At 45.7% G+C, this 19,093-nt stretch overlaps 1 protein-coding gene across 3 annotated transcripts in view; it reads left to right on the forward strand.

Annotated features, from left to right (window-relative positions):
- The window catches only part of LOC116948936 (multiple PDZ domain protein-like), a 169,847-nt gene that overhangs the window by 43,107 nt on the left and 107,647 nt on the right, over window positions 1-19,093 (forward strand). For all 3 annotated transcript variants that reach the window (XM_032966232.2, XM_032966236.2, XM_032966235.2), the window contains exons 14-20: window positions 228-320; window positions 3,977-4,253; window positions 4,969-5,129; window positions 6,797-6,881; window positions 9,891-9,939; window positions 14,158-14,244; window positions 15,315-15,498. In XM_032966232.2, coding sequence (XP_032822123.2) covers window positions 228-320; window positions 3,977-4,253; window positions 4,969-5,129; window positions 6,797-6,881; window positions 9,891-9,939; window positions 14,158-14,244; window positions 15,315-15,498 — 936 coding nt within the window. The remainder of the gene's footprint in view (window positions 1-227; window positions 321-3,976; window positions 4,254-4,968; window positions 5,130-6,796; window positions 6,882-9,890; window positions 9,940-14,157; window positions 14,245-15,314; window positions 15,499-19,093) is intronic.

Raw genomic sequence — 19,093 nt, forward strand, 5'->3', positions numbered from 1 at the left:
CACGATGCAAGGTAGACCCTCATCCAGCAGTGGATTGACAGGGGGCGGAACATGTACACCTGGTACGGTGCGTTATCAACAGGTGAGGTCGTGCAAGTGGTCCGCAACCTACGTAACGCTGGTGTGCTTGTGCGTAACAGGTGCTCGCTAACAGTGCTGGCGCCAACGGTCTTACCAGACTCAATGGGGCGATGTCTTCTCGTCGTTGTGTGTCGTGTGCGATGAAGCCTGAGCCACTGGGGCCCGAGGTGCTCGTGGATGAACAGGAGACGACCGTGGTGGAAACTCGGGGAGCTGATGCTGCTGCCACACCCCCACCGGTACTCCTCGTTTGCCCCTCTGTACATTTCACCCCGAATACATAAATACATGCACGGGGGTGATGCTGCCAACGTTGCAACGGTCTGCACACTGTACTTGAAATCCAGAGGTCACAGCTTCGATTTGGTCTCCCAGCGCAGCAGTTAAAACAGGAAGGCAAGTTGCTTCCCTCTACCCTTCCTATACTTTGCACTCCGATGCAGTTTTTCTATTGTTTGTTGTTGTAACGTTCTAAGCCACCCCGTCTGGACATCTGTGGAAAAGAGCTTTATAGTTCATTGGATTCCTCCTGCAGTATAAATAAATATTCTGATTCTTAAATACCGCCCCCCCCCCCCCAATCTCTGTTCACCCTCCAGTTTATTTCTGTTCACCGCAATCGTTCAATCGGCAGGTCACTTGTTTTGGGATAAACCGTGGGTCCTCATGTGTTTTTTTTTTCAAAGCGTGTGGCCAAGTATGGAAGAGTAGGCCATGAATACCGACTAAGAGGGGCTGTCTAGAGAGCTCCCTGTAGCGGTGGCCAATCCGCCAGCAGTAGCGTGAGCAAGCAGTTGCAGTGCTGCGCCTTTACCCTTTTACCTTTTTACATCAATTTTATATGTCGTCATCAGCAGTAATTGACTTATAAAGGTTACCATCATATTGGATCTTCCCTCTGGCACAGGATCTCGGAGCGCATTCGTTAATTAAAAAATAAATTAGTTTTTTAAAATGAAAGGTAACAATGCAAAAATGCAATTTACAATCGAGCTAATCCATCACCGTATTAATCTTGACATATCAGTTGAAAATCCGAAGAGGACTTCAACTATGAAGTGTAACATATGGATGATGAAAATAAATAGGAATATTTGGCCTTTACATATACGATTGTAAGAATGGCCAAATTAACGAAATGGGTCTTCAGATTCATACAGGAAATGCATATGTTAAAATGTATCACATAAGGAGTGACCCATTGTAGCATGTATTTAATTCATCATCTTCAGCCATGCTCAATTCACTCCTGATTTAAAGGCCTCCCCAACCTGTTAGTATCTCTGACGGTCCTTTTATGCAACAGTCCATCTGGCATCTGTGCCACGAGCCGATATTATCGCTCCATCTCTGAGGCTGGCGTCCTCTCGGCTGTTAGTCTCGACCAAACACCTTCATCCCTTCTAGCATCATGTCCTGCCCAAGTCCACTTTTTTAACAGTAAAGACGTTCTCTCTATCTTCTACTTGCTCTCTAATCCACGTGCTCCTCTTTTCAGTGTCATGTAAAACATGCACCTCTCCATGTGTCTAGCTGCCGAGGTATCATGGTTCATTTCAAGCAGTGTGACAGCTCCGATTTGCACGGGTGGCTATGTACGGTGCGAAATAAGTTCTACATACATACTTTGTAATACTCCAGGACACTTGAACCCATGTGGCTTACGAGTTATAAGCTCGCTTAAATCTTCTGGGAATCCAGACATTCGTGGCCTGAATTAGAGCCGAGGGTATTGCAGATGAGCAAGCGTCACTAAACCAAATCCATGGCAAGCGATTGCTGTGCTGCGTTAAATCACATGTCATTGATATCAAGTCTCTACCAGTTACATCTCCGATTGAATTTGCGGAAGACGAGGAATTGGTTCCTTCGTGTGATGTCGCCCGAGTGGCTTGCGAACTTTTCAGCCAAATCCTGTACTACGTCCGAACGTGCGCTTGCAAAAGTTGCCCATCCGCACGTGTGACAAAGCCCTTGATTCACAGCATCTCGGACAAGAGCAAAATCTTCGGTTTCAGGCTGGCATCGTTGAGTGCAACGGCGCATTGGTAAAACATTTGAAATTATAAATGCCTGCCAACTTGTGGCATGTTAGCGGAGCCATCTGCTGGCTACTGCATGTGATGGGTTTATTTTTGCGACACTTTCGCGTATTTATTTACCGTAAAATAGTTACGTCAATGAATAACCTTCTTTTGCTTGAACTAAAAATATTTTTTTGAGCTCTTCGGCCATGATTTGCACGCCGGTCTTACAATATTTTGCTTCAGGCTTCCAGACACAGGGTGGATAATTTGTCAACTACCATTGTCAGATGTTATCAAATTAAATACTTATGATTAATATGGCCATTATTTCGAAAAAAAATATTACTTTCAAGATTAATTTTCAAGAAGGTTTTAGATGTGTGAGGGTCTTATCTGGCCAATTTAATATTGAGTATTCTTGCCTTCGGGAGGAAACGGCCATATCTGAAGAAATACAACATATGCACATATGGAGTGGGGTGGAGTGGTGGCGTAGTTGTTGGTGCACTTGTGCTGTGAAGTTGGTGACCATGCTCGATTTCCAGCCATGGCTTACACCATTGGCGAGTGATATCTAAACTGAACTGCCAGTATGTGTATTCATAACCATTATAGATTGTAAAATGGCAATAAATAAAAAAAACTAGTAAGTGATTGTTATATGTACTGGAAGTACAGCGGAACACAAAAACAATACAATTGTGAAATACAAGGATGATATTTTGGGAAACTGATTTCGCAATAATCGCCGTACCTTGATTTTTTTTATTTATGCCTCACTAGTTCATGAAGCCTGTCCTTCGCCAGGCTAAAGTTTTCAATAAATATATGATTTTTTTACAATTTTGTATCTACGATCAAACACTAATTACTACTCCAAAAATGTGTATTTTTCCACAAAAAACTAAAATTTTTGGTGACTTGATTCAACTTCTCATACATAAAGACGTACCCATCGGAAACCGCTCAATTTATCGATTGTTTTTTATTAGTAAGAACCAAAATTAATGAACTTAATACTCTATGAGGGAAAGCTCCTGTCGTTTACTGTTTTCAAATTCAGATTTGAAAATCGTAACATTGTGTATTTTTTTGTTCAAAACCGCTTGAATTCGAAATATCTCAAAACAATAAAAGATGGAACCAATGATTTTAACGTGAATTTTATTTGCTGTTTAACGTTCTATAAAACTAAAAAAAACGCAATCTTATATTTTGAATGGTTTCTGAATGACGCACGCAAACATTTTTATGGGGCACTTAATATCGAGATTTGGGGACCTTAAAATACAATTTCTCGGATTTTTAGATTTTTCGTGTTGTTTGTGTCCTAAAAGCTACCTATGTACCAAATTTCTAACTCGTCGGGATGTACCTCCGAGGTTTTTGAGACCTACAGATTAAGGTATTTATTTACATAGATGGTGATCAAATATTATCCTGGCAACCATGGCAATTCCAGATCGTTCCCGACAAACATTTGGAAATCCTCAAATGTATGTGTACCATTCCGGCCTTCATAGGTGCTCGCTAACAGCACTTGCCCCAACAGTCTGTTCAGGCTATACAGGGGATCTTTGTCTTTGTGCGTGTACACATTGAGGAGTTGTAGTATAGCGGTTACCGCGCTGCGCTACGAACGCGGTGATCCAAGTTCGATTCCCACTCACAGCTATCATCACCAGTGATGGTTATTTGAACCAGTCCTGGGTCTCCCCTAGCTCGGCTCAGCCTCAAACGCAGTCGGGCGTGGTGCTGGCCACCCCCCACCTTGGATACCGTGCCGGCCTTCATAGGTGCTACTCGCTCACAGCACTTGTCCCAAAAGTCTGTGAAGGCTATATGGTCGATCTTTGTCTTTTGTGCAGCCAGTGGAACTATCGGCGGACGAGCCGCGCCTTCGCAAGAACGAGCCCCTCCTCACCTGGACCGCCTACGGGGTGGTCGCCAGGGTCACGACGCAGGCCAGCGGCGGCGGCGCGGCCTCGCCCGTCGGGGCCGGCGGCAACCAATCGGCGGGGTTGGTGATGGGACCGGGGCAGGAAGTGGGCGGGGCCGAGGTGGAGATGCCCGTCGACGACGACGACGACTCCATGGAACCGGCGATCTACGACAGAACGCAGAGCCTCATCCCCCAGTTTGCAGGTTCTTAGTGGCGGCCTTTGCAAGGATTTCCTAAAAATATGTATAATGCTTCGCAACTAAAGTTGAGAGTATTTTTGTGTTCGCTGTGTCCATCTGTCCATTTGTAATTCCATACCGGAGGGGCACTATAACTCTGGTAAAGATGATCCGGTATGAAACGGCCTCGAGAAAGGTCTCTGAGCGTAATTTTTTTTGCTGTTGGGGGGGGGGGAAACCCCCTAGATTTGAAGCTTTCGTGACTGCAAGGATCCATACTCTTTGGTTCTATTCGGTAAATTACGTAGGTAATTTTTTTTGTTATTTTATTTTTTACCTACGTGACTTTACCGAATAGAACCAAAGAGTAGGGAAACCCCCTGATGGCAGCGTGGTGCGGGTGCGGCACACGGTGACTCGGCGTCAGCCTGCACGTGGGCATTCGTCTGCCAGTCGACGACGACGATTACTTCGCAACTTGCTCAGCCGCCCCCGCATCTGTGAAAAAGAGCTTCATAGCGCATCGGATTGCTCCTGCAATAGGAACAAATTTTCCGATTTCGACTGTGTGATCCCAATCGAGTATTTAAGTAATTTAGTGTTTTCGATCTTAATCCACCAACCTTACCTCCGAGGTGCTGGGGGATAAACAGGTGTGTGCGCCACCGCGCCCGGCGGTTGTATTGGAGGGCAGGTTTTGCTGTAGGCGCCGCGCTTCCGTGTCTCCGTGCGTCCGCAGAACGCCGGGTGCATGCGCGCGATAATCACGAAGGGACGCCGGGGACTCCCCGACGCCGAAGGCCGGCGGCCGGGTCGCGGTCGGCACGAACGGAGGACGGCACGTCCAGCGACGAGGAGGTCAACCTGGACGACTTCCTGAGCCGAGCGAGGAGCTCGCAGGTCCGCCCGCCATCGCTTTCGGATTGCAGGGCTCGCGTACATGCACAGCCCGAGTGATTTTGACACAGTGTATTGCAATCCTACAGACCTATGTAAAACTCCTGGTTATGACCCACAGAGCTGGCTGATATCTGAAGCCAACTTGGACCTCTGTTAGGGTGACTCGGCCTACAATGAGTACCTATTGCAGTCTATCAATATAATCGAGCGGGCGAGTGAAAGCTTCTGTGTGTCTGGGCATCTGTAGTTAGCAGCACACTGTGCCTTCATTTCTTGGTTTAGTTCCAGATCACAACATCCGTGGCTTGTAGTATCTATACCTGTCATGGGCCTTCCCTAGCCTTAAATATCTACATGGTACATCGTCAGCAGTAAGACAGGGAGACGGTGGCAATTGGGTATTTTTTGCTGCTCATACCACGCTCTCGTGTGCCATGAAGCCAACTTGGACCTCTGTTAGGTGTTCACGAACAGCAATTTACTCCTGCAGCCTATAGGGTTAACATGTGTTAAGGGTGGGAACAGAGCACAGGAAAACGAATGTTTGTCAGCCCACTCGTGGATTTAGACCACCCCGGACCCTGGGCGCAGCAGTGGGGAGATGTTAACTACCTCGCTTTTTATACAGGAGGTCGTGGGTTCGATCCCTACCCTGACGCCTGCTGTATGTTTGGAACATCTAAAAGCATGCTTTTGGAGTATTTGGTCGTTGTACATTTCCACTTGGTAAGCCACTTCGTTCAGCTATCATGTATGGCCTGGTTGCTTCTGAAAAAGAGCAACATAGCTCAGTGGGCCTTACCTGGTAATATAAATTGTTTAGTTTTAATGTCTGTCACGGGGCTTGTTTGGCCAAACTTCACGCTGGTCAGGGTAGGTTGGCGGCGGAGTGGGTAACCAGGACCGGTTCAGATATCACTCGCCACTGATGTTAGCTGTGGTCAGGAATTGAACTCGGGTTGATGCGCTACAGTATATGAATATATCATGGGACCTTTTTGCCAGTATGAAAAATAAGAATAGGTTTTACCCTTTCTGGCAATAAGATAGGTGTTAAGATGTTCAAACGCCAAATAGAAACGTTTTACAAGGAATAAAGTCTGCATTAACCACACACAGTACTTGTGGTGAACATGCAAACAAACATGCTCTGATAATAATACACGCATTGTCTTTGAAACTGATTGGTCTTCACCAGAGACATCCTTCTTCATGGCCTAGTCTCACCAGTGTTAGACCAGAGAGCAATGCATATATAATAATCAGAGCATGTTTGTTTGCATGCATGTTCACCACAAGTATGTGTGGTTAATGCAGTATACGAATATATTAATCAAAGTAATAATCTATTGTTGAATACATTTGATGTGCTCCTCAAACAAGTTGCACTGGGGAGGCGACAGTTGTGGGCTGTGTGTGTACAGTATGTGTAGTGCTGGCTCCCACCATCCCATTGTGTTTCTAGTCTCAAAACGTGCCCACTGACAGCACTTCTTCCTCCCCCATCCCACGTAGGCTAATGTGTGGATATTCATCTTTGTCTCTGCGTGTTAGCGGTGAGTTGCTGTGCGCGTCGCAACACTGGTCTAATTATCCCCAGCGAGACAAAGGAAGGGGTGTCGTACAAAGCTTTGCTGCTGTGTTTCCCTCCGCGCGTTGTCTCTTAGGAGGATTCTGTGGATGGAAGTGGTGCTGTGAAATTTACAGCCGGTGCCAGCCACAGCCCTCCCCACAGGAGCCCCCAGCAGCTAGGTATGTCCACACACAGCCTGCCTGCTTCATTGCACGACCGATACATTTTAACTATTTTTATTTTGCCAGGTAAGGCCCACAATGAGCTATATTGCTTTTTTTCTGAAGTGACCTGGCCACAAATTATAGCTCAACTTAAGTCGCTTATCACGTGGGAATGTATTTCAGCCAATACTCGAAACGCATGTTTCTAAAATGTGGAGGGAAAAACTGGATGACCCGGAGAAGAATCCACAAGACCACAGGGAGAGAGACACGCAAACTCCAAATATACAGGCGGCAGGGTATCTGGATCGAACCCACTGCTTCCTGCATAACAGGCGAGGCAGTTCACATCTCGCCACCGCAGGACCCTTATATATAAAATCTAAATCCCCCTTCATGGTGGCAAATGCATGGAGCACGCGCCACTCTTTGCCCCGCCACCATTCCATGAGTGGGAGTGGATGTGCAAGGGTGGAGTGGCCAAAGCACTGCACTATAAAACCGTTGGGCCGAGTTTTATTCCCAGCCACAGATAACATCGTAGCCTATATTTGAACTTGTCTTGGGCCTTCCCCTAGGTCGACTCGGCCTTAAATGAGTACCTGGTGCTGCGTGTAAATATTAGCACGAGGGAGACAAAGGTGACTAAGCGTGATGCTGGCTACTTACCCCCTCGTATGCTGTGCCGGCCTTCAATAGGTGTTCACTAACGACACTTGCCCCAACAGTATGTAACAGCCTACGTGGGAAGTCTTATGTCTTTGAGCAAGGGCCAGATTGTTCATCATGCATCGTATTGATTAAAGTGATGTTGAGGATAATTTTCAGTGGATAGTTGAGCCTCCGAAAAATGATGCAGATCCTGAAAATAGGTTTGCTAATGTGAAATTGATCTTTTCCTGTGTATAATGCGTATCCATTATAAATGAATAAATGAAACTGGAAGGGCATTGGATCAATTAAATTCCATAATGCATGTTATATCAGAGCACTTGTGCTGTCATATGGTAGTGATATAGATTCTCAGAATTTAAAATTCCCACGTTAAATGCAATCAATGCGTAGTTATGTATTTAAATATCCTATATGTTTAAGTAGAAGCATTGGTGGTTTTGGCACATTTGGTGTTTTTTTTTATATTAACCATAAGGGTAGTCTCACAAAGTAGGCAACCTGACATTATGTGTGTCATTTCCTAATAAGACATGAGGTGCGATTTTGATGGGAATTATAGTTTTGGACAATTCGGTTTATTTATGGGTCAAATCAATGGGTTGGCACCACCACCAACATCACAGCATAGATGGAAATCTACAGTTTGTTTATGTACGTCTGACACCGCATTATATTATGACGATTTATTCCTTACCGAGAACGGTGGACACATTCTGTCTGAATTGCAGCCCCAATTGATTGACTTGATTTGTCCAAGAGAAAAAAAAAGTCACTTTATAATAATACTATTGGTGTCAGAAATGTTACTCCCAAATCATGCAACTGCCCTTGATGATCGTGACTACATTATAAGATGCAACGTTAAGTAGAAATATCAATCCAGGAAAATAATATATGCTTGAGAGACGTTTTGAAGTTGAGCCCTCTTGAAGTGACAGCAGCCCTTTTTGAAAACGTAAATCTGGGTTTCTAAGTCAAACGCCTTTCATTTTTTACATTCAGTGCTCCAGATCATCTGCATATTGGGCATTGGACACGTTAAAACATTCGAATTACGTACGACATTGAAATGTAATTAGTAATAATAATAATACTCGTGGCAGTTGTGCAGCAAAGCTTGGGCCCGCATGACAGAAACAAAAACCGAGCCACTTGCGGTGAAAGTGCGGTCGTGTGATCCGTGGAGTCTGTGATGGGATGTTCCGTATTGTGTACCGCTACACCGCGGCGTAGTATTAGGTTATTTTATGCAATACAAATCAAATGTATTTTTTTCGTATGTATGCAAAGTGAACACGTTTGTGAAATATTCTCAATGAGAAACTTTCAGATTTGTAAGACCAGATGTTTGGACAATAGTGCCAAGTTTGTTTTTGCATAGTTGTACAAATTAACATTGCAGTTACAGTGGGGGGCTCTAGATAATACATATCCCATGAGCTAGCATTACAGATTGTATTGTGGTTATGGAATTTTGGGAATGTACTTGTCACTTGCATTTACCCCCCTCAAGAAGAGAAACGCTCAAAACACTTGTCAGTAGCCCTGCCCTAAAAAAAATCATGACAGGTACAGTTCAAGCAATGGCTCTTAATTATAGCAAAGAGATTGGGAAAAACCATTTCCGGAAACATTGCCTATTTCATATATACGTATTACTTTATGGGCAATATTTTTCGAGACTAATATGTTGCGTTTTTGTAATTTGTGCTTTTGCACCACTGCTAACCGCAGTACCACAGACAGCAGTAAAGAACAGGTTCACTCAAGGTTCATATTCTTGGTTCTTTCGGTAAAGTCACGTAGAAGGGAAACAATAAAAAGAACCAAGAATATGAATCCCTTCAGTCACGAAAGCTTTAAATCAAAATTCACTCAAGGTTCTAAATGTTTTTCTTGAAATAAAAGGAACATCTTGACATTTCAGCTAACCTGACCCACTCTGTTTTTGATAACCAACCTTCTCTAGTAATTGTTGCTTAATGAAGGCCGTGTGCTCAAAACATCAATATCTGAATTCCCTCTTAAGTAGCAGTAAAATACCTGATTATTTTAAATTTACCCATTTAGTGTCTACATTATCACACTTGTGCGCGTGCGGTGCCTGATGACTCATTGTTTTTGGCTCTGGATTTTTTTTAAAGCTATCACTGATAGGAAGGCATGAAGGTAAGGCCGAGAGCTAATGATTGGATTGGCGGTGTTGCTTTATTAAAACATAATTAATGGCCGTTCAAATAAATTGCTTGAAATGTTGGCACCTTATTTCTCAACGTGTAATTGGGAAGTTAATATCGCGAGGATTAATGAGTCTCTGTTTCTTGTGTTGTTGCTCTTTTATAAGTTCAGGCTCCGCAAGAAAAGTGGAAGGCGGGCACGCGCGGCAATATCAGTACAGGTAAAGAGGTTGAAAAGCCATCGGTGTGACGCGAGACGCACTGATTAACGGCGATTGAGCAAGCGTGCACATTGATCATGGTTCTGCTTACGTAACTAATTCACGAAACGCTAATTTTCTAATGCGGAGCAGCAACTTTAGGATATCGTCATCGTTTCTGCGCACGGGTCATTACGCCGGTCGGTGCCGGCTGGTAAAGGAAACTCATTCTGTCTCCATAATGGAGGTTTTTGGTTTAGCTCGCGTAAATTGAAACGTGTCGTTAAACCCGCCACCACCCGACACAGCCAATTAGTAAGGTTTGTCACGTAAACAAAACGTTGCCAATTCCTTACTAGTACAGCACACCGGTGTGTTGGAGAGTAAACCCCCAACATTTACAATTCGAGTACGATGCTTCGCCAGTATTTACAACTAGCATCATCAGGCAACTGCCGGATTTGTGGAGAAATCCTCCTCCTGTTTCTGTCTTAAGTAGAGGGATAAATGTGATGTCGTCACCTGTGAGCCAATCATTCCATTTCGCCTCTCACCGAGTACCTGACTGCTCTGGGTGCCCCTATCTGGTGCTTCAGCTATTCAGTGCTGCTCGGCATTCGAGCTCTTCAGCATGGCGAGGCAGTGCTCGTTTGAAGAGCAGTAGAGAATAATTTCCATAATGTGTATGTGTGGGACGCCACCATGGTGTAACGGTGAGCACACTGGATTTGGTGTTGCCGGTTTGATCTCCCTGAGTCGCAGCTGAAACAATGTGGAAGTTTACTTGAATCCCAACCCCTGCCTCTGTCCACCCAGCAGGAGAAATGGGTATTAGCACAGTTCAGCAATAGGTCACATTTGGTGGGGTAAATTGTTGGTATTTCCACCCTTTCTAAGACTTCTGGCCCATTTGGTGGGGTAAATTGTTGGTATTTCCACCCTTTCTAAGACTTCTGGCCAGTGTGGAAAAAGAATCGACCATTTGCCGTCTTGAATGCTTCTCTCGAGCTCCCTCTAGTGCAGTTGCAGGGCTGCGCCTTTGCCTTCTGTATACATCTTAAAACAGAAGTAGTCGTGGATTGATGTTTTTGGTGATTACAAATTCAGTTTGCATATCCACAGAGGTGAAATTTGCATAGCCAAATGTGGTTAAAACCTGGTTCCCAAGTGTAGTGGTTTCAGAAAAGTCACCAATAAGCACATAAATACCATCGTGTAGTTTAATTAATTCCATTCAAACTTTGTATGCATTCCCTGCAGCTGCCCAATAATTTGCAGAAATTGCAAGTGTAAAGTGGAGCTTAAATTCTGTGTTACATTTGTGCGGATGGTCATATCCAGTTTTTTTATTTCTTACATTCCATAAAGCAGAGTTGATGATTTACTCGTTTTAAAGTCCCGTTGTTTGTGTAAGCAATGTGGATTTATGTGTCTTTAAATGTGTATGTTTTAACGCAGCAGGTTCTCAAACGTTTTAAGAGAATATATATTAATGTTAATAATTGTCTCACTAGCCTTATTGGGCTAATTTTGAAGCCTTCTAACCATAACAACAAGTAGTGCTATGATGTTGATTGCTTTATGAAAAATTAAATATAATGACGTTTAAAACTTTTTATATCTTATTTGCTAATATCTGGTTAATAGCATTGTATGAGCATAGAGATTGTTTGCATAAAATGCATAAAAATGCAATAGTGTACAAAGTACAGTGTATATATATGATCTGAAATCTTTAATATAAGCATTGTTCTGAATCACTTATAGTATGGAGATTTTCTTAAAGGAACAGCTGATTACATTGGTTTTGCACTACAGTGATAACAATGACAATGATATCCACATCCTGCCGATGACAATGACACCACATTTGCAAAGTGCTGCTGAATGTAACCTAATGTACTGCTGGCCTTTGGTCGGCTGTAAATTTATAGCCAACGTCCATTCGTTGTCTCCTCTTGCCTGCCGTCCCCACCCTCCTCAACCCCCTTCCACCGCGGTGCTTCAGACAAACACGCGTTTTTTTTGTCTCTCCGGCTTTCAAAGCAACTGGATTTTTGCTGCCGCCTGTTATTACGCATCAGCCAAGCATGAGCAGGCTGGCTTTTGTCGGTTAAGGGGGAACGCACTGTTAAAACGCGGATCTGGATCGTTTGGAAACCCGAGATATTTTTTTAACGTTTAATTTGATACTAATTCTATTTTTTTGTAGGGGGGAAAAAAATAAATAAACGTTGGAAAGGCGCTGACGATGTCGTGTCGATTGTTGTTGGTGCGCTCCGGTCGTTGTTATTTAATGGTCAACTTTGGGGAGGGGAAACGCCGTGTCTACGGGCGCGCGAGCGAAACGGTCTGCTCACGTGTCCCCCCCTGCATGGTGAGCGAAAGGTTGCGTGTATTGTTCAGGGGCCCTGTGGCTCGAGCGCTGACGAGTCGCGCGTGGGCGGCCCGCGCGTCTGCGTGCGTGCGTGCGTGCGCGTGCACCCACCCACGCGCGCGCGCGCGTGTGTGTGCGCGTGTGTGACGATCGTGCGCTTGCCCGGCTATTTCTATCCGTCATAAATTGTCGTTCGTTCCACGTTTATCGGGTGAATTATTTGCATTTTGCGTGGTTACTTCTTATTAAAGCGTTTTTTTTGTTTTGTTTGTGGTGGTGGTGGTGGTCTTTGTTTATTCTACATGTCTACCTTTTTGGATGCTATTCCTCTCCTACCGTCCCCCCCTCCCCAGCCTTGCTCTACGATTCCTTTCATACGTTGTGGTTTGGACCGCCAGCTCGAACACACGCACGTGCCGAATTAACCGGTGTCTGTGTTGTTCATACATTAACTGCACAATTATATTTAGCATTTTCCTATTCGTCTCGGCTGCAGCCGTTGTCATGGCATTAATTAATTTACTTCTCAATGAACACATAGAAAAGCATCCCGAATCAATGGCTCTTTCTTTCTTCCACTTGCATCTTGTTGGTGTCGCTTCGCGCGCTTGTCTCTGTTCCTCCTCTTCATTCGAAGTGTCCCTGTCCATCCTTTGAAACACAAAACCAGTAATTATCATGAAACACAACAATTCAAGGTAAGATGCTATCTGTTTGCATTTTTGTTCCGTTTACGTTCGTTTCCCTCGCGTATTCTCTGCCGTCGAATGAATTATTTTTTTTGTAATTACCGACATTGTTTTGCAATCGTAGAATGTAATGCATTGCCCTGGTTCTTTTCCAAATTCAAAACTAAATGTGCCTTTTGTGTGATACGGTGCGTTGAAATTCAACTTTGCCCTCCTGAGTTTGATCCTCTTGTGGTTCTACTTTAAAAAATTCTCAGATTCAAAAAGGTCAGTTAAACAAGGAGGGGACAGGTAAACAACGTCGCCCTTGGGGGGGGTGGCTCAGTGGGGGGAGGGTTTTGAAAAGCAAGCTTTTTTTGAGAGCTGTGTTCGAGAATTATTCATCGCACTTAAAGGAACGCTCAAGCATTTCTCTCGTGTTATAGCCACTTAGAATTATTAGACCTCTGCATTCCAAAGAGAAGTATCTTTTAAATAACCCTTCTTTATGTGTAACTTTATTTGGCGAAGTTATGTATGTATGTTTCACTTATTTGTGCTGCTGCGTTGACAGTGGTGCACAAGCACAAGTAACAAAAAAAACTCAAAACATTTGTCAACAACCCTGTGGCCTTAAACATCTATATATGACAGGTGACATTTCAGGCATTGGCCCACGTGCTGTGAAGAAGAGCCATATCCCAAAACATCACCTCTTAGTCTTTTGTTTACGGCCACTATTTTTGATGAATGTGGGGTTTCTCGTCTGTAACATGCGTATACTAAACATTCTTTGACCCTAATCCGTCCGTGACAGAAAATGAATATTTTCGATAAAGCTACGTTAAAACCAAAAAACAGCCGGCAAGAACGTTAACAGACGAACATTCGAGTCGATTAAATGCATTGTTGACCACGTCGTTGATTGCATAATTAATGAATGACGTTTCCAACAGTGTCTCTTGCAACGGTTGAGTCGGCCAAAATCTAGAGCAGTATGTGTGTGTGTGTGTGAACGATAAAGATGACGACTACTATGACAAAGTACCCCCCCCGCCGCTGTGAGACGGCGATCTGCGGTGCCGTCTCGGGGACGGCACCCGGTGCCGTCCGCCGGTTGTTTGCGTCCGCCGTAGGGGGGTAACGGGAGCGTTTACGGAGTGTCGTTGTGGCGGTGGTGCCGCCCGTGTGCAGCGAGCTGCCGGAGCGGGAGGAGGGCGAGGGCCAGGAGAGCGAAGTGCAGCACTCGGGCGGACACCGACACTGGGGCCCCCCACGCAGGTCTGCCCGTACACAAGACAAAGGTCCCCCGTGTAGCCCTAACAGTCTGTTGATGGGGGGGGGGGGGGGCGCAAGTGCTTTTTTAGCGAGCGACCTATGGTAGGCCGGTGTTGGCGAACAGGAGGGGGCTGGGTGGCCAGCAACCACGCCCGTCCGCCTTTGTCTCCCTAGTGGCGATGTTTACACACCGCACCAGGTACTCATTCGAGGCTGAGTCGACGTATGAAGAGTCCCAGGACCGGTTCAGGCTATTGTCACTGGTGTAACACGTGAGCAGGAATCGAACTCGGCTCGCTGTGTTTCATTGCGCTGTGCGCTAGCCTCTACGCTACTGTTTGCACATGTGCGTACACACAAAGACAAAGATTCCCCCATATGGCATTTAACAGACTGTTGGGGCAAGTGCTGTGAGCGAGCTTCTGTTGAGGCTGGCACGGCATACAAGGGGGTGGGGGTGTCTGATGTGCATGGCACAGGATTGGAGTGTGTGGCATGTGCGTTTGTGTGTGTTTTTTTGTATATGATGTATGCGTGTGTATGTGAGGTGTGTGGTGTATAAATATGGTGTATGTGGTGTGTTTTGTGCAGTTTGTGTATGGTGTGTGTGGTGTATTTGTGTGCGGTATATGTATGGAATGTGTGTGGTGTGTATGTATGGGGTGTATGTGGTATATGCTGTGTATAGAAATTAGATCTGCCAGTCATCTCATGGCACCTGGGTCTGTCCCGTGGCCTCTAAGCGAGCCTTCACCATTTAATGTGTCCTCGGAGTGCACCTAGCCTGGCACAAGCGCCGTGGTGACGTCGCCGCCGCTTAGTGGCGAATGGCGGCTGCTGTTGTCTTTGTTTATATGGTGCATGATGTGTGTGGTATGCACTGGTGTGTGTGGTATGATGTGTGTGGTATGCACTGGTGTGTGTGGTATGCACTGGTGTGTGTGGTATGATGTGTGTGGTATGCACTGGTGTGTGTGGTATGCACTGGTGTGTGTGGTATGATGTGTGTGGTATGCACTGGTGTGTGTGGTATGATGTGTGTGGTATGCACTGGTGCTGCCTGGGCACTGCAGGGTGGAGCTATGGAGAGTTGCAGGGGTGCCACTGGGCATCAGCATCGTGGGCGGGCGTGACCAGGCCAGCGGTGGTGCCGCTCCTGTCAACCCGCTCCATGCCGGCATCTTCATTAAGCAGGTCCTGGAGGGCAGCCCGGCCGACACCACAGCTGGCCTGCGTGCTGGCGACAGGATTGCTGCTGTAAGTATCCGTGTGTCAGGCATTGTGGGGTGCGGTTGTGTAATGGTTATTGGTGCTACGCTACTAACCCGGCGTGACCAACAAGTTACTAAGAGTACAGGGTCTATGCTACTCGCCATCATATGCAAGGTTTATGGTACCTTCGTACCCACGGTCTATGGTACTCGCCCTCATACGCACGGTCTTTGGTATTCACCATCGTACCCAACGCCTATGGTACCCCAGTGTGTGTTCAGGCAGGGGTGTTCTTGCATGGACATCACATTCTCTACTAAACTTTTTTTATTTTACCAGGTAAGGCCAACTATATAGGTCTTTTTCAGAAGCGACCGAGCCACATATAGCTCAAACGAAGTGGATTATCACGTGGAATATTTGTAGCAGCCAAATACCCTAAACGCGTGTTTCTAAATGTGGAGGGAAAATGCGGAGGACCTGGAGAAAAATCCACGCGACCACGGGGAGAGACATGCAAACTCCAAATAAACAGCAGGTGTTGGGGTCGGGATCTAACCCACGACCTGCATACCAGGCGAGGGAGTTAACATCTCGCCACCGTGGTGTCCCATTAACTGCAGCAGTGTGTAGGGAATTTCTAAGAGGACTTAAACCTCGGCTTCATTTACCTGGCCGAAAATGCCATCATGGGGCCATGGCTTTGTGTAGTTTTCAGGTTTTTGAGTCCCTGACCCCCTTGTTAGAATCATTAAATACCTTGCCTAAAATATTTGGCAGTTAACCAGCATTGATTCCAGAAACTGCTGATGAGACACTGAATTTTGAAATCGTTCCAGACTGCTTGTACTGAACCAATGCTGATGAAATTGTGCACTTGCAGATGGCCATTGGGCCGATGGTTTGTGTAAGAAATGTTTGACATTTGTTTTGCATGGATAGACAGACACATGGAGGCGTCATATTGTCTACTTATCAATTTGTAATTTATATCCACAATGACGCTAATGATTAGTTTGTGTTAATGGCGATGGACTGGCCAAGGTAAAGCTGTGCGTCGGAACCATTCTCTGTTCGCTTGGCTCCAAAACTATTGAACGTATTTATTTTTTTGACCGCATAGATTGAGAAGTTTTCCTTGGCTGTGGCAGTGAAATTTCCATTCGGTGCGGATAAAAAAGAGGCTAATCGATACCCCTGTGCGGTCAATGGATGGCTCCCCACTGGTGCATGTGTTACCTATGATGCTAATTTGATACTTTCTACTTGTGCGAAAAAGTAGGTGGGAGAGTCGGCTCCAGCCAGAAACTGGAGCTCACCATGGGGTGCCACGGTGGCGAAATGTTAACTACCTTGTCTGGTATACAGAAGGACGTGGGTTCAATTCCGACCCTGATGCCTGGTCTATGTTTAGAGTTTGCGTGTTCTCCTTGTGGTCGTGTGGATTTATCTCCGGGTCCTCCGGTTTTTTTCCTCCACATTTTGAAACACACGTTTAGAGTATGTGACTGCTATCAATTTTCATCATGATATGCCAGTTCGTTGAGCTATCATTTGTGGCCAGGTCGCTTCTGAAAAAGAGCTATATAGCTCAGTGGGCCTTACCTGGTAACATAAAAAATAACAGTTCATAGTTTAGTTTGTTTAAGAGGGTGGGGTATTATAATCAGCATCACCAAAACAAACCACATGCCTGGACATAAAACACACTATCCTCTCAACTCTCCTCCATGAGTGATTGGGTGGCTGTAGAGAGGGCGGAGAAGTTCTCATACCTAGGTAGCGAGGGTGCTTCTTACCAGTGGAGGTCCGAATCAGTGGAGCAGATTTATATTTTTCATCGATTGCATATTGGTGGTGTGTGGAAGCAGCCCCGGCCTCTTCATGCCAAGCTTTGCGTCTTCCCGGGAACAACAGTGCCCTACCTTCTCTATGCTTGAGAAACGTGGCTACTTTTGCAGGAACACCTGAGCCAGTTTGAAACATTCAAGCTGGCCTGTCTGCGATCCACCCTAGGTTTTACCATACTGGATTGCTTGAGGAGCTCACAGATCCGTAAAAATCTAGACAGTCCCACCAGTGAGCTTATCTGGCAGGAGATTATGCATGTACCCTATATGCCCAGCCAGCTCGTGTCTAAGCAGCTTTTGTATAGCCAGCTAAACGGGGTTAAATGGGCATGGCACATGATGTGGCAGGGAGAACCTGGAGCTGGGTGGATTTGCTGACAACTGCTACCAGCAATGACAAGATCGGAGCTTGGTGGACTTACTGACGACTGCTGCCAACAGTGACAAGATTGGCCTCTGTGGAGGAGGCTCAAAAAGGATGCTCCTGTGTAATTAGAGGCAGCCACTATTCAGCAACAACAAAAGGCAGATGAGCGATGCTCACAACAACGAGGAGAGTGCCGGACGTCCGACACAGCAAGGTGGCACGGTGGGGAGCATTTACCCATAACACTTGGGTCTCTCCCCTGACTTTGAGATTTCACATGGCCACAAAGTGCACATGACTCGGCACAAGTGCTGTGGTGATGTCACACAAATGGCTGCTGTTGTAGTTGGCATTTAACAATTCATGCCACCCATCCCCTCGCTGTTTGGATGAATTGTTACGATTCAGGGTCATGATTTGATTTTAACATCTTATTTTTTAAGTGAGTAAAATTCAGTTTTATATAGTTCCGTTCGTCACATTAGCCTTCATATGTATCTTGTCTTTATGTTCATAAAGTGTTGTTGACTTGCACACAATTCTATTGCATGCGTAGTAAGTTACTTCAGAGACATTAATAGTAAGAGGCATACACGTTTATTCTACACTTTCAACAGTATAGGGGATAACTATATACGGGTCAGGACAGCCGGCACACTGCCTAATCCAACACCGATGAGGAGGTGAAGACGGGGACGAAGACTTGTGAAAACGACGGGTTCCATTCCCAAACTGCAGCAGCCCCAACCCAGTGTCGGGGCCTCCCTTTTATCCTCCCCAGCGTGGCCTGGCTCCGCCCTCGGCCACGCCCCCTTCTGGAACCGACCAGAAGGTTCTGGGCTCTGCCCCACATGTCCCCTCTGTCACCTTTACCCTACATCCGTACCTATCACGTGCCCTACTGGCAGACCGGCTGCTGTATCCTTAAATGCCCTTCATTGCCAGCAACCGGCGCTACGCGCTCCAGGGCACACTTCACTTTCCCTGCTGGTGGACCGGGCTATTACACCCACGATCCCGCTCTCTACCAGTAACCAGCGCTACGTGCCATAGTGACCCATTCTATGTTACTGCACATGTATTGCGAAACAAATAATTATAATCACCGACTCGTTACATGTGTAGTGGTGTATTCACACCGACACTGTCAGCTTTTCTCCTGTGTCACTTTATTACTTCGCATCCCGCACGGATGCTCCTCACTCTTTACACTACACTCTTGCTTCGAACTCTCTCTCTTACTCCGCTAGCCTGTCACTTAATACTCTGCTAGCCTGTCACTTAATACTCCGCTAGCCAGTCACTTAATACTCCGCTAGCCTGTTACTGAATACTCCGCTAGCCTGTTACTGAAAACTCCGCTAGCCTGTCGGCCTTCTCTCACACCTCCAACCTCGTCCGTGCTGCCCCAGCGGGGGATCAG

This window comes from Petromyzon marinus, chromosome 35 (assembly GCF_048934315.1).
Source record: "Petromyzon marinus isolate PM22_M1 ecotype Great Lakes invasive population chromosome 35, UKy_Petmar_22M1.pri1.0, whole genome shotgun sequence".
Taxonomy (NCBI): domain Eukaryota; kingdom Metazoa; phylum Chordata; class Hyperoartia; order Petromyzontiformes; family Petromyzontidae; genus Petromyzon; species Petromyzon marinus.